Source organism: Dendrobates tinctorius, unplaced genomic scaffold (genome assembly GCF_039654945.1).
Source record: "Dendrobates tinctorius isolate UK_male_01 unplaced genomic scaffold, ASM3965494v1 ptg000257l, whole genome shotgun sequence".
In the NCBI taxonomy this organism is placed as follows: domain Eukaryota; kingdom Metazoa; phylum Chordata; class Amphibia; order Anura; family Dendrobatidae; genus Dendrobates; species Dendrobates tinctorius.
Window position 1 is genome coordinate 5,942,039 of NW_027361924.1, and position 15,333 is coordinate 5,957,371.

Consider the following 15,333-nt stretch of genomic DNA (forward strand, 5'->3'; position numbering starts at 1 on the left):
AAAGATTGTAGTTAGGTGGGTTGTGACGACTGGAGACTGGAGGAGATGTGAGGGAATGGGGTCGGTAGTGCATGTAGTCGGACGAGAAGAAGAGAGGAGTCTGGAGACTTCTTCTTCTGTGATGGGATCAAATGTGGAAAGTGAGCCAGGGGAGATGCAGGAAGGGATGGGAGTCACAGCACTTGGTGGTTGGGAGCAGATTTCCTGACGGATATTTTCTATTTTTTCTGTAAAGTGGGAGGCCAGGTCATCAGCACAAATGTCTGTGATAGGGGCTTGTGCTTTTGGCCTGAGGAGGGAGTGAAAAGTGTCAAAAAGTTTCTTGGGGTTGTTGGCTAGTGAGGAGATCAGGGTGGTGATCCATCTATCATACCTCCTTCAATCATAGCTCCATCATACCTGCATCTATCATACCTCCATCTATCATACCTCCATCATATCTCCATCCATCATTAGTGTTGAGCATTCCGATACCGCAAGTATCGGGTATCGGCCGATACTTGCTGTATCGGAATTCCGATACCGACTTCCGATATTTTTTCAATATCGGAATTCGGCATCGGAATCGGAAGTTCAAAGTTGATTGACAGACTGACGTCATCATGATGCGCGGTGTGTGCGCATCATGATGCGCCGTCATTTCGGGCCTTCCGGGGGTCTCTGCCGGCCTGCCGGGGGGCTGTGCCGGCCTGCCGGGGGGCTGTGTGGACTGCCCGGGGTCTGTACCGGCCTGCCGGGGGGCTGTGCCGGCCTGCCGGTGGTCTGTGCACCCTGTGGGGGTCTGTACCGGCCTGCCAGGGGGCTGTGCCGGCCTGCCGGTGGTCTGTGCACCCTGTGGGGGTCTGTACCGGCCTGCCGGGGGGCTGTGCCGGCCTGCCGGGGGGCTGTGCTGATGTCCGGGGGTCTGTGCAAGCATCGTCCGATGGGACTACAAGTCCCATCGGGCGATGCCTGCTACCATGACAGTGATTGACACATTAGCCAATGATGGGACAGTAGTAGTCCCATCATCCGGCTAATGTGTTAAATGTTAAAAAAAAAAAAAAAAAATACTACATACATACTACATGCATGCTACATACATACTACATGCTACATACATACTACATACATACTACATATATACTACATACATACTACATACATGCTACATACATACTACATGCATGCTACATACATACTACATGCATGCTACATACATACTACATGCTACATACATACTACATGCTACATACATACTACATATATACTACATACATACTACATATATACTACATACATACTACATATATACTACATACATGCTACATACATGCTACATACATACTGCATGCTACATACATACTACATACATACTACATACATACTACATGCATGCTACATACATACTACATGCATGCTACATGCATGCTACATACTACATGCTACATACATACCACATACATACTACATACATACTACATACTACATATATACTACATGCATGCTACATACATACTACATGCTACATACATACCACATACATACTACATACATGCTACATACTACATACATACTACATGCATGCTACATACATACTACATGCATGCTACATACATACTACATGCCACATACATACTACATACATACTACATGCTACATACATACTACATATATACTACATGCATGCTACATACATACTACATGCTACATACATACCACATACATACTACATACATGCTACATACATACTACATATATACTACATGCATGCTACATACATACTACATATATACTACATGCATGCTACATACATACTACATGCTACATGCATGCTACATACATACTACATACATACTACATGCTACATACATACCACATATATACTACATACATACAATACATTCATACAATACATACATAGACATACAGTACATATAACATAGAGTAACATACTTACCAATACTTGTCACATTGTTCCCCGAAGCCATTGTCTTTTCCGGAATAAATATTAGAAATTCCCACACAGCAATGGCATAAAGTGAGACTAGGGACTTTTTTTTTTTTTAAGTGGCGGAGGAATACAGTGCGGAAGGATACCTACCTTCCGTCATTGGATTCCTGCAGCCCGTAGAGAACGGCAGCATCAGCTGATGCTGCAGTTCTCTACCCAAGATCGTCATGGGACACACTCGTGGACTGCTTCGGATCGTGGGTGAGTATTTTTGTGGTTTGTTATGTTAATATTTATTCCGGAAAAGACAATGGCTTCGGGGAACAATGTGACAAGTATTGGTAAGTATGTTACTCTATGTTATATGTACTGTATGTCTATGTATGTATTGTATGAATGTATTGTATGTATGTAGTATATATGTGGTATGTATGTAGCATGTAGTATGTATGTAGTATGTATGTAGCATGCATGTAGCATGCAGTATGTATGTAGCATGCATGTAGTATATATGTAGTATGCATGTGGTATGTATGTAGCATGTAGTATGTATGTAGCATGCATGTAGTATGTATGTAGCATGCATGTAGTATATATGTAGTATGTATGTAGCATGTAGTATGTAGCATGCATGTAGTATATATGTAGTATGTATGTAGCATGTAGTATGTATGTAGCATGCATGTAGTATATATGTAGTATGTATGTAGCATGTAGTATGTATGTAGCATGCATGTAGTATGTATGTAGCATGCATGTAGTATGTATATGGTATGTATGTAGCATGTAGTATGTATGTAGCATGCATGTAGTATATATGTGTTATGTATGTGGTATGTATGTAGCATGCATGTAGCATGCATGTAGTATGTATGTAGTATGTATGTAGTATATATGTAGTATGTATGTAGCATGTAGTATGTATGTAGCATGCATGTAGTATATATGTAGTATGTAGCATGTAGTATGTATGTAGCATGCATGTAGTATATATGTAGTATGTAGCATGTAGTATGTATGTAGCATGCATGTAGTATATATGTGTTATGTATGTAGCATGTAGCATGCATGTAGTATGTATGTAGTATATATGTGGTATGTATGTAGCATGCAGTATGTATGTAGCATGCATGTAGTATATATGTAGTATGTATGTTGCATGTAGTATTTATGTAGGTTGAATGTAGCATGTATGTAGTATGTAGTATGAATGTAGCATGTATGTAGTATGCATGTAGTATGTATGTAGTATTTTTTTTTTTTTTTTTTTACATTTAACACATTAGCCGGATGATGGGACTACTACTGTCCCATCATTGGCTAATGTGTCAATCACTGTCATGGTAGCAGGCATCGCCCGATGGGACTTGTAGTCCCATCGGACGATGCCTGCACAGACCCCCGGAGCCTGCACAGACCACCGGCAGGCCGGCACAGACCACCGGCAGGCCGGCACAGCCCCCCGGCAGGCCGGCACAGCCCCCCGGAGCCTGCACAGCCCCCCGGCAGGCCGGCACAGCCCCCCGGAGCCTGCACAGCCCCCCGGCAGGCCGGCACAGCCCCCCGGCAGGCCGGCACAGCCCCCCGGAGCCTGCACAGACCACCGGCAGGCCGGCACAGACCACCGGAGCCTGCACAGACCCCCTGGCAGGCCGGCACAGCCCCCCGAAAGGCCCGTACAGACCCCAGAGAGGCTGTACAAGGGCAGGAAAGGGTTTTTCTTATTCCGATACCGGAAGTCCCATAGACTTGAATGGGACTTCCGGTATCGGAATCGGCGATACCGATACTTTTTTTAAAGATCGGCCGATACCATCCGATACGATACTTTGAAGTATCGGACGGTATCGCTCAACTCTATCCATCATACTTCCATTTATAATTGCTCCATCTACCATACCTCCATTTAACATACCTCCATCTATCATAACGCCATCTATCATGCCTCCATCATACCTCCATCCATCATACCTCCATATATCACAGCTCCATCTATCATAGCTCCATCATACCTCCATCCATCATACATCCATTCATCATACCTCCATCTATCATACCTCCATCGATCATACCTCCATCGATCATACCTCCATCTATCATACCTCCATCATACCTCCATCTTTATAGCTCCATCTATCATACCTCCATTTATCATACCTCCATCTACCATACCTCCATCTATCATGCCTCCATCATACCTCCATCCATCATACCTCCATCTATCACAGCTCCATCTATCATAGCTCCATCATACCTCCATCCATCATACCTCCATCCATCATACCTTCAGCTATCATACCTCCATCTATCATACCTCCATCATACCTCCATCTTTATAGCTCCATCTATCATACCTCCATTTATCATACCTCCATCTATCATACCTCCATCTATCATGCCTCCATCATACCTCCATCCATCATACCTCCATCTATCACAGCTCCATCTATCATAGCTCCATCATACCTCCATCCATCATACCTCCATCCATCATACCTCATCTATCATACCTCCATCTATCATACCTCCATCTATCATACCTCATCTATCATGCCTCCATCATACCTCCATCCATCATACCTCCATCTATCACAGCTCCATCTATCATAGCTCCATCATACCTCCATCTATCATAGCTCCATCTATCAAAGCTCTATCTGTCATAGCTCCATCTATCATACCTCCATCTATCATACCTCTATCTATCATACCTCCATATATCATACCTCCATCTATCTTAGCTCCATCTATCATAGCTCCATCTATCATAGCTCCATCATACCTCCATCCATCATACCTCCATCTATCATAGCTCCATCTATCATACCTCCATTTATCATACCTCCATCTATCACAGCTCCATCTATCATAGCACCATCATACCTCCATCCATCATACCTCCATCCATCATACCTCCTTCTATCATACCTTCAGCTATCATACCTCCATCTATCATAATTCCATCTATCATGCCTCCATCTATCATACCTCCATCTATCATAGCTCCATCATACCTCCATCTATCATAGCTCCATCTATCATACCTCCTTCTATCATACCTCCATCTGTCATACCTCCATCTATCATACCTCTGTCTATCATACCTCTATCTATCATACCACCATCTATCATACCTCCATATATCATACCTCCATCTATCATACCTCCATCTATCATAGCTCCATCTATCATACCTCCATTTATCATACCTCCATCTATCATACCTCCATATATCATACCTCCATCCATCATAACGCCATCTATCATAGCTCAATCTATCATACCTCCATTTATCATACCTCCATCTATCATACCTCCATCTATCATACCTCCATCTATCATGCCTCCATCATACCTCCATCCATCATACCTCCATCTATCACATCTCCATCTATCATAGCTCCATCATACGTCCATCCATCATGCCTCCATTTATCGTACCTTCAGCTATCATACCTCCATCTATCATACCTCCATCTATCATAGCTCCATCTATCATACCTCCATCTATCATACCTCCACCTATCAAAGCTCCATCTATCATACCTCCATCTATCATAGCTCCATCTATCATACCTCCATCTATCACAGCTCCATTTATCATACCTCCATCTATCATACCTCCATGTATCATGCCTCCATCATACCTCCATCCATCATACCTCCATCTATCACAGCTCCATCTATCATAGCTCCATCATACCTCCATCCATCATACCTCCATCTATCATACCTCCATCTATCATAGCTCCATCTATCATACCTCCACCTATCATAGCTCCATCTATTATACCTCCATCTATCATTCCTCCATCTATCATACCTCCATCTATCATACCTCCATCTATCTTAGCTCCATCATACCTCCATCCATCATACCTCCATCATACCTCCATCCATCATACCTTCAGCTATCATACCTCCACCTATCATAGCTCCATGTATCATACCTCCATCTATCATAGCTCCATCTATCATACCTCCATCTATCAAAGCTCCATTTATCATACCTCCATCTATCATACCTCCTTTTATCATATCTCCATCTATCATACCTCCATTTATCATACCTCCATCTATCATACCTCCATCTATCATACCTCCATCTATCATACCTCTATCTATCATAGCTCCATCTGTCATACCTCCATCTATCATAGCTCCATCTATCATCCTTCCATCTATCATACCTCCATCTATCATAGCTCCATCATACCTCCATCTATCATACCTCCATCTATCATAGCTCCATCATACCTCCATCTATCATACCTCCATCTATCATATCTCTATCTATCATACCTCCATCTATCATATCTCCATCTATCATATCTCCATCTATCATAGCTCCATCTATCATCCCTCCATTCTTATCTCAATCTATCATAACTCCATCTATTTTACCTTTCTTTTCCATAACTCCCATCATCATATCTCCATTATAACCTCCTTTTTTCATACCTCCTTCATCATGTATCCCTATATCTTACCTCTATCTTTCATACCTCCCTCTATTATACCTTCCTTCTGCATACCTTGCTTCATCATCACCTCCATTCTTCATACCTCCCTCCATCATCATCTATATTCTTTATACCTCCTTCATCATACCTCATCATCACCTCCATTCTTCATACCTCCTTCATCATACCTGCCATCATCTTACCTCCATCTATCATACCAACCTTTATTATAGCTCCGTCCATCACTCCTCAACTCATCCATTCATAGCCAATATTTGCTGACATGTGGTGGATGCCTAATAGACTGACACATCCATCATACGCCATACGTTTGGACATGCATCATATGCCAACAGTAACACGTACTGTAAGGAATACGAGGTGACACCATCAAAGATATCCAAAATCTGCTCCCACCATCCAGGGTGTGACATGTGCATGGCAGGATCTGGGGTGAGAGGTGGGGTCCCTCCTGCCATAATCTGCACATGGAAAGGACTTCTCCAGTGTCAGAGTAACGTAACACTGTATGTGCCTGAAGCCTTATATGTAGATACAATATAGATTATCACACAGTCATTAATGCAGCTTCCTTGGCAAATATTTGGGAAAATTCTATTAAATCTTCACTTGCAATAAGTTGCTTGCATTAGTGCCAGGGTTGTCAGTTAATGGCGCCACCTGTACTAAATCTATCACCTCATTGTTCACAACCACCCGCCACTTATCAGATCCTGGAACACAAGGATATACATCTTACTGCGACACCGACCAGCATGGTGATGGGAAATATCAGGTAAGACCGAACCGTACAGGAGATTATATACATGAGAAAATGTGTAATAGCCTACCTGTATGTAAGTAGTCATATATAGAAGAAGCCCAGGTTATACCAGCTGTACATATATAATTATATACAGGAGATGCCCAGGTTATACCAGCTGTACATATATCATTATATACAGGAGATGCCCAGGTTATACCAGCTGTACATATATAATTATATACAGGAGATGCCCAGGTTATAACAGCTGTACATATATAATTATATACAGGAGATGCCCAGGTTATACCAGCTGTACATATATAATTATATATAGGAGATGCCCAGGTTATACCAGCTGTACCTATATAATTATATACAGGAGATGCCCAGGTTATACCAGCTGTACCTATATAATTATATACAGGAGAGGCCCAGGTTATAACAGCTGTACATATATAATTATATACAGGAGATGCCCAGGTTATAACAGCTGTACATATATAATTATATACAGGAGATGCCCAGGTTATACCAGCTGTACATATATAATTATATACAGGAGATGCCCAGGTTATACCAGCTGTACATATATCATTATATACAGGAGATGCCCAGGTTATACCAGCTGTACATATATAATTATATACAGGAGATGCCCAGGTTATACCAGCTGTACATATATAATTATATATAGGAGATGCCCAGGTTATACCAGCTGTACATATATAATTATATACAGGAGATGCCCAGGTTATACCAGCTGTACATATATAATTATATATAGGAGATGCCCAGGTTATACCAGCTGTACCTATATAATTATATACAGGAGATGCCCAGGTTATACCAGCTGTACATATATAATTATATACAGGAGAGGCCCAGGTTATAACAGCTGTACATATATAATTATATACAGGAGATGCCCAGGTTATACCAGCTGTACATATATAATTATATACAGGAGATGCCCAGGTTATACCAGCTGTACATATATAATTATATACAGGAGAGGCCCAGGTTATAACAGCTGTACATATATAATTATATACAGGAGATGCCCAGGTTATACCAGCTGTACCTATATAATTATATACAGGAGATGCCCAGGTTATACCAGCTGTACATATATAATTATACACAGGAGATGCCCAGGTTATACCAGCTGTGCATATATAATTATATACAGGAGATGCCCAGGTTATACCAGCTCTACATATATAATTATATACAGGAGATGCCCAGGTTATACCAGCTGTACATATATAATTATATACAGGAGATGCCCAGGTTATACCAGCTGTACATATATCTATAATATAACGCTGGGAGCGTCACTCTGTCCAAAGCTTTTATAGACAGCGCAAGCGCGACGCGCCTGCGCAGTCTGGTTCCAGACAGAATAAGGCACCGAAGCGTATGGCGTCGGAGATGGCATTACGCGTAGACACTGAATGCATACTGCTATCTACAGCGCCATACTTACTTACCTGACCGGGAGGAGCGTTGCCGCTGCACTTCTCTTCAGCCGGAGACTGGAGCAGGAGTTCGTTGTCGGTATCGCGCATGCGCATATCGCTATCCGATGCCATTTTAATGAAGACACATTTGCAGTGTGTCTTCAGCAATAAGGCGCCGGACAGCGCGGTATGGGCATGAGCGTACTCGGGCGCCACACTCCTCCCCCTGCTTATGGGAGAATGGGACTGCGCTGGAACACAGGAAAGAAGGGTAAGTATAAATGTTTTTTTGTATGTGTGCAGTTTAATAGGGGTGAGGAGGACCATACGTATCAGGATTGGGGGGTAAGGGGACAATACATATCAGGATAGGGGGGTAAGGGGACAATACATATCAGGATAGGGGGGTAAGGGGACCATACATATCAGGATAGGGGGGTAAGAGGACCATACATATCAGGATAGGGGGGTAAGGGGACCATACATATCAGGATAGGGGGGTGGGAGGACCATACTTATCAGGATAGGGGGGTGAGAGGACCATGCATACCAGGATAGTGGGGTGACGGGTAGCATGCATACCAGGATTGGGGGTGAGAGGACCATGCATATCAGGATAGGGGGGGTGAGAGGACCATGCATACCAGGATGAGGGGGTGAGAGGACCATGCATACCAGGATAGGGGGGTGAGAGGACCATGCATATCAGGATAGGGGGGTGAGAGGACCATGCATACCAGTATAGGGGGGTGAGAGGACCATGCATACCAGGATAGGGGGGTGAGAGGACCATGCATATCAGGATAGGGGGGTGAGAGGACCATGCATACCAGGATAGGGGGGTGAGAGGACCATGCATACCAGGATGAGGGGGTGAGAGGACCATGCATACCAGGATGAGGGGGTGAGAGGACCATGCATACCAGGATAGGGGGGTGAGAGGACCATGCATACCAGGATAGGGGGGTGAGAGGACCATGCATATCAGGATAGGGGGGTGAGAGGACCATGCATACCAGTATAGGGGGGTGAGAGGACCATGCATACCAGGATAGGGGGGTGAGAGGACCATGCATATCAGGATAGGGGGGTGAGAGGACCATGCATACCAGTATAGGGGGGTGAGAGGACCATGCATACCAGAATAGGGGGGTGAGAGAACCATGCATACCAGGATAGAGGGGTGAGGGGACCATGCATACCAGAATAGGGGGTGAGAGGACCATGTGTCAAGGGGCAGTAAGGGGAAAACAGGTGATGAGGAACCTGGGCGCCTGAACTGCCCCTCAGACTAAGGGGTTCCTGACTTTCCTTAACTTGGGGGTACACTTAATGGTAGTGAGGCCCAAGTCTCCGACCTGTCCCTGTCTCCTGTTTAGCCCTGAGCTAAACCCCCAACCCCCTCCCCTGGAGGTGAGACAGGGAATAAAGTGTACTGCACAAAAACCCAAAAGGAAAGGATTAAACAGAATACGGATTAACAAAACAACACTTAGCTTGCTCTGCAGCAATGCTCCAAGACAGCAGAGTTAGCCACTTGAAAACTGAAGCACCACAGAACTCTGTCAGCTCCTGAACGCCAGCTTGGTTGGTCTCCAAAGAGGAACAATATCACCAACAGTTAGCTGGTGCACCTGATGAGCTTATATAGCAAGGTGGGAGTGGTTTCCACCTGCCTGAACAGACAGACTGCCATGCAATAACACCAGCGGCCACCGGGGGCAAAACCCCACCAGCAGACTAACTAAACTTGTAGTAACACCAGCGGCCACCAGGGGCGAAAACTAATATTAACCCCCTATGGCCTGAAAGTAAAAAAGGTTATTTATGAGAGAATCTAGAATCTGACACAGATCCAAAAATGGATCGTGACAGTACCCCCGTTTAATGAGGGGCCTCTGGACCCTCAACACTGCACCTCACCAGAAATCCACCTAAGATGAGGATGCCTATATCCACCAGAGTTCACCTCGGCAATCATCTGACTCTCAGGCTTATGGCAAACATGGACTGATGGAGGTGACAACGTACTGTATGTTCCGAGTTGCCACAAATCTCCAGAGCGCCGACCTGGGGAATGAGTTGAGTATGGGCATTACTGGGGGCAGCTCCAGCTGGTAAGTCCCCGGGCCGATGATGGCCGACACCCGATGCGGCCCGATCACCCGAGGACTCCAGACCCCTGCAGCACACTTCCACTGGATGTTTTTGGTGGACACCCATACATACTCGTTCACACACAGGCCTGGACCTGAACGTTTATTGTCACTCACACGTTTGCCACAAAATGGTGAACTCTTAGTAGGACTGACATCAGAGGTATCCCCCTGTGTCACCACACTCACACCCCCCAAGATTTTCAGAGGAAACCACCACCCTCCGCTGATCCTTCCTCCTAAGAGGACTCCGATTAACAGGGTTGGCAAATGGTGAGGGTTGAGACTCCCTGGCAGCACCTCTGCTGCCCCCACTGGAGAAGAAGGGGATGGTTGTAGAATGACGGCAGAGACAGTAGCCCCCCGGGCAGCAGCCCTCACACGACTGACCCCAGCGGACTACTTCCCTGGACTGCCAATCTATCACTAGGTTGTGTTTTTCCAACTAAGAGAGGCCTAAAACGATAGGTGATGGCCTACACCCCAAGATGTAGCATGACAGGGACTCTTCATGCTGAGTCCCTATATGCAGATGTATCTTTTCTACGACTTGGGTCAATCTCCCCTGGCTCAGTAGGACAGAGTCAATGGCCTGGACGCTTAGGGGTTTGGATAGCGTCCTACACTTCAGGCCATGAGTCTGGACAAAGTGAGCGTCCACCAAATTGACTCCCGCTCCACTGTCCACAAACACGGGTATGCCTTCCGGTACTCCGTCAACCACCACTTCAGCTGCTAAAGTACACTGAGAGGGCAAAGTGGAGGAAATATACACTCCCTGGTCGCCTCCCACCACACGACCAGGGGGACCAGGCTTCTTAGTTTCTACCAAAGATTTGGCGCATGCTGGGCAGACTCCTATAAAATGGCCAGTCTTCCCACAGTAAAAACATGCCCCAGCCACGACGAATCGCAAGCAACCCCTCTTTGGAATCAACTACTCCGATCTGCATGGTTTCCTCCGACTGTTCAGGTGTGTCCTCCTCCCTAGCAAGGACTATAGGGGGCACATATGGTGTATGTCTCTCCCTGAGGCGTCTATCCACCCGGATGGCAAGGGACATGGCGGCCTCCATCGACCTGGGGGCGGCGTACTGCACAAGAGAATACTGCAACCTTGGGGACAGGCCCTGTACAAAATGGCTCTTAAGGGCAGGGTCATTCCACTGAGTATCCGTGGCCCCCCTCCTAAACTCATAGCAGTACTCCTCAACTGGCCGGCTCCCCTGCTTGATTTTACGGAGCCTGGTTTCCGCTAGAGAGGCACCATCTAGATCGCCATAGACAAGCGCCAGAGCAGCAAAAAACCCGTCTACTGACCATATGGAGGGTGAACCGGTCAGCAGGGAAAAAGCCCAGGCCTGAGAATCACCCCTGAGTAGGGAAAAAATAATCCCCACAAGCTGTTCCTCACTCCCAGAAGAACGGGGGTAGAGCCTGAAATATAATTCACAGGCTTCCTGAAACACTATGAATTTGTCTCTCCCTCCAGAACACTTGTCAGGGAGCGATATCTTAGGTTCTGGTTGAGCCTGAGCAGAGGCCCAGGTCCCCACCAACTGCTGCACCATCTCACCCAGCAGCACCCTGAGCTCATTGGTGAGAGACTGAAGCAGTTGGGTGAAGGACAGCATCTCAGCCATGGCTCACCAGGGGAAAAAAAGTGATGGATTGGTGATAATGTCACGGGCAGTAAGGGGAAAACAGATGACGAGGAACCAGGGCCCCTGAACTGCCCCTCAGACTAAGGGGGTCCTGACTTTCCTTAACTTGGGGGTACACTTAATGGTAGTGAGGCCCAAGTCTCCGACCTGTCCCTGTCTCCTGTTTAGCCCTGAGCTAAACCCCCAACCCTCTCCCCAGGAGGTGAGACAGGGAATAAAGTGTACTGCACAAAAACCCAAAAGGAAAGGATTAAACAGAATACGGATTAACAAAACAACACTTAGCTTGCTCTGCAGCAATGCTCCAAGACAGCAGAGTTAGCCACTTGAAAACTGAAGCACCACAGAACTCTGTCAGCTCCTGAACTCCAGCTTGGTTGGTCTATAAAGAGGAACAATATCACCAACAGTTAGCTGGTGCACCTGATGAGCTTATATAGCAAGGTGAGAGTGGTTTCCACCTGCCTGAACAGACAGACTGCCATGCACTAACACCAGCGGCCACCAGGGGCAAAACCCCACCAGCAGACTAACTAAACTTGTAGCAACACCAGCGGCCACTGGGGGCGAAAACTAATATTAACCCCCGATGGCCTGAAAGGAAAAAAGGTTATATATGAGAGAATCCAGAATCTGACACAGATCCAAAAATGGATCGTGACACCATGCATATCAGGATAGGGGGGGTGAGGGGACCATGCATACCAGGAAAGGGGGGGTGAGAGGACCATGCATACCAGGAAAGGGGGGTGAGAGGACCATGCATATCAGGAAAGGGGGGTGAGGGGATCATGCATATCAGGATTGGGGGTGAGAGGACCATGCATACCAGGAAAGGGGGGTGAGTGGACCATGCATATCAAGATAGGGGGGTGAAAGGTACCATGTATACCAGGATTGGGGGGTGAGGGGACCATGCATACCAGGATTGGGGTGTTGAGGGGACCATGCATTTCAGGATTGGGGGTGAGGGGACCATACATACCAGGATAGGGATGAGGGGACTGTGCATACCATGATGAGTAATGGGGTGCCATGCATACCAGGATTGGGGGGTGAGGGGACCATTCATACCATTATAGGAATAAGGGGGCCATGCATACCAGGTTAGGGATGAGGGGACCATGCATAGCAGGATAGGAGGGAGGCAGCACATACCAGGATGGGAGACCATATACCAATAAAATGCTCGCCACCCGGGCGTAGAACGGGTTCATAGCTAGTAATTATATACAGGAGATACCCAGGTTATTCCTGCTGTACATATATAATTATATACAGGAGATTCCCAGGTTATACCAGCTGTACATATATAATTATATACAGAAGATACCCAGGTTATACCAGCTGTACATATATAATTATATACAGGAGATACCCAGGTTATACTAGCTGTACACATATAGTTATATACAGGAGATGCCCAGGTTGTATCAGCTGTACATATATAATTGTATACAGGAGATTCCCAGGTTATACCAGCTGTACATATATAATTATATACAGAAGATACCCAGGTTATACCAGCTGTACATATATAATTATATACAGGAGATACCCAGGTTATACCAGCTGTACATATATAATTATATACAGAAGATACCCAGGTTATACCAGCTGTACATATATAATTATATACAGGAGATACCCAGGTTATACTAGCTGTACACATATAGTTATATACAGGAGATGCCCAGGTTGTATCAGCTGTACATATATAATTGTATACAGGAGATTCCCAGGTTATACCAGCTGTACATATATAATTATATACAGAAGATACCCAGGTTATACCAGCTGTACATATATAATTATATACAGGAGATACCCAGGTTATACTAGCTGTACACATATAGTTATATACAGGAGATGCTCAGGTTATACCAGCTGTACATATATAATTATATACAGGAAATGCCCAGGTTATACCAGCTGTACATATATAATTGTATACAGGAGATCCCCAGGTTATACCAGCTGTACATATATAATTATATACAGGAGATACTCAGGTTATACCAGCTGTACATATATAATTATATACAGGAGATACCCAGGTTATACCAGCTGTACATATATAATTATATACAGGAGATACTCAGGTTATACTAGCTGTACACATATAGTTATATACAGGAGATGCCCAGGTTGTATCAGCTGTACATATATAATTATATACAGGAAATACCCAGGTTATACCAGCTGTACATATATAATTATATACAGGAGATGCCCAGGTTATACCATCTGTACATATATAATTTTATGCAGGAGATGCCCAGGTTATACCACCTACACATACATAATTATAAACAGGAGATACCCAGGTCATACCAGCTGTACATATATAATTATACACAAGCAATGCCCAGGTTATACCAGCTGTACATATATAATTATATGCAGGAGATGCCCAGGTTATACCAGCTGTACATATATAATTATGTACAGGAGATACCCAGGTTATACAGTGGGGCAAAAAAAGTATTTAGTCAGTCAGCAATAGTGCAAGTTCCACCACTTAAAAAGATGAGAGGCGTCTGTAATTTACATCATAGGTAGACCTCAACTATGGGAGACAAACTGAGAAAAAAAAATCCAGAAAATCACATTGTCTGTTTTGTTTTCATTTTATTTGCATATTATGGTGGAAAATAAGTATTTGGTCAGAAACAAAATTTCATCTCAATACTTTGTGATATATCCTTTGTTGGCAATGACAGAGGTCAAACGTTTTCTGTAAATCTTCACAAGGTTGCCACACACTGTTGTTGGTATGTTGGCCCATTTCTCCATGCAGATCTCCTCTAGAGCAGTGATGTTTTTGGCTTTTCGCTTGGCAACACGGACTTTCAACTCCCTCCAAAGGTTTTCTATAGGGTTGAGATCTG

The 15,333-nt window shown here is 44.7% G+C and overlaps 1 protein-coding gene across 1 annotated transcript in view; it reads left to right on the plus strand.

Annotated features, from left to right (window-relative positions):
- Nucleotides 1–7,067: 7,067 nt before the first annotated feature.
- The window catches only part of LOC141069252 (NXPE family member 4-like), a 67,435-nt gene continuing 59,169 nt past the window's right edge, over nt 7,068–15,333 (plus strand). The window contains exon 1 of the mRNA XM_073558705.1: nt 7,068–7,192. Coding sequence (XP_073414806.1) covers nt 7,068–7,192 — 125 coding nt within the window. The remainder of the gene's footprint in view (nt 7,193–15,333) is intronic.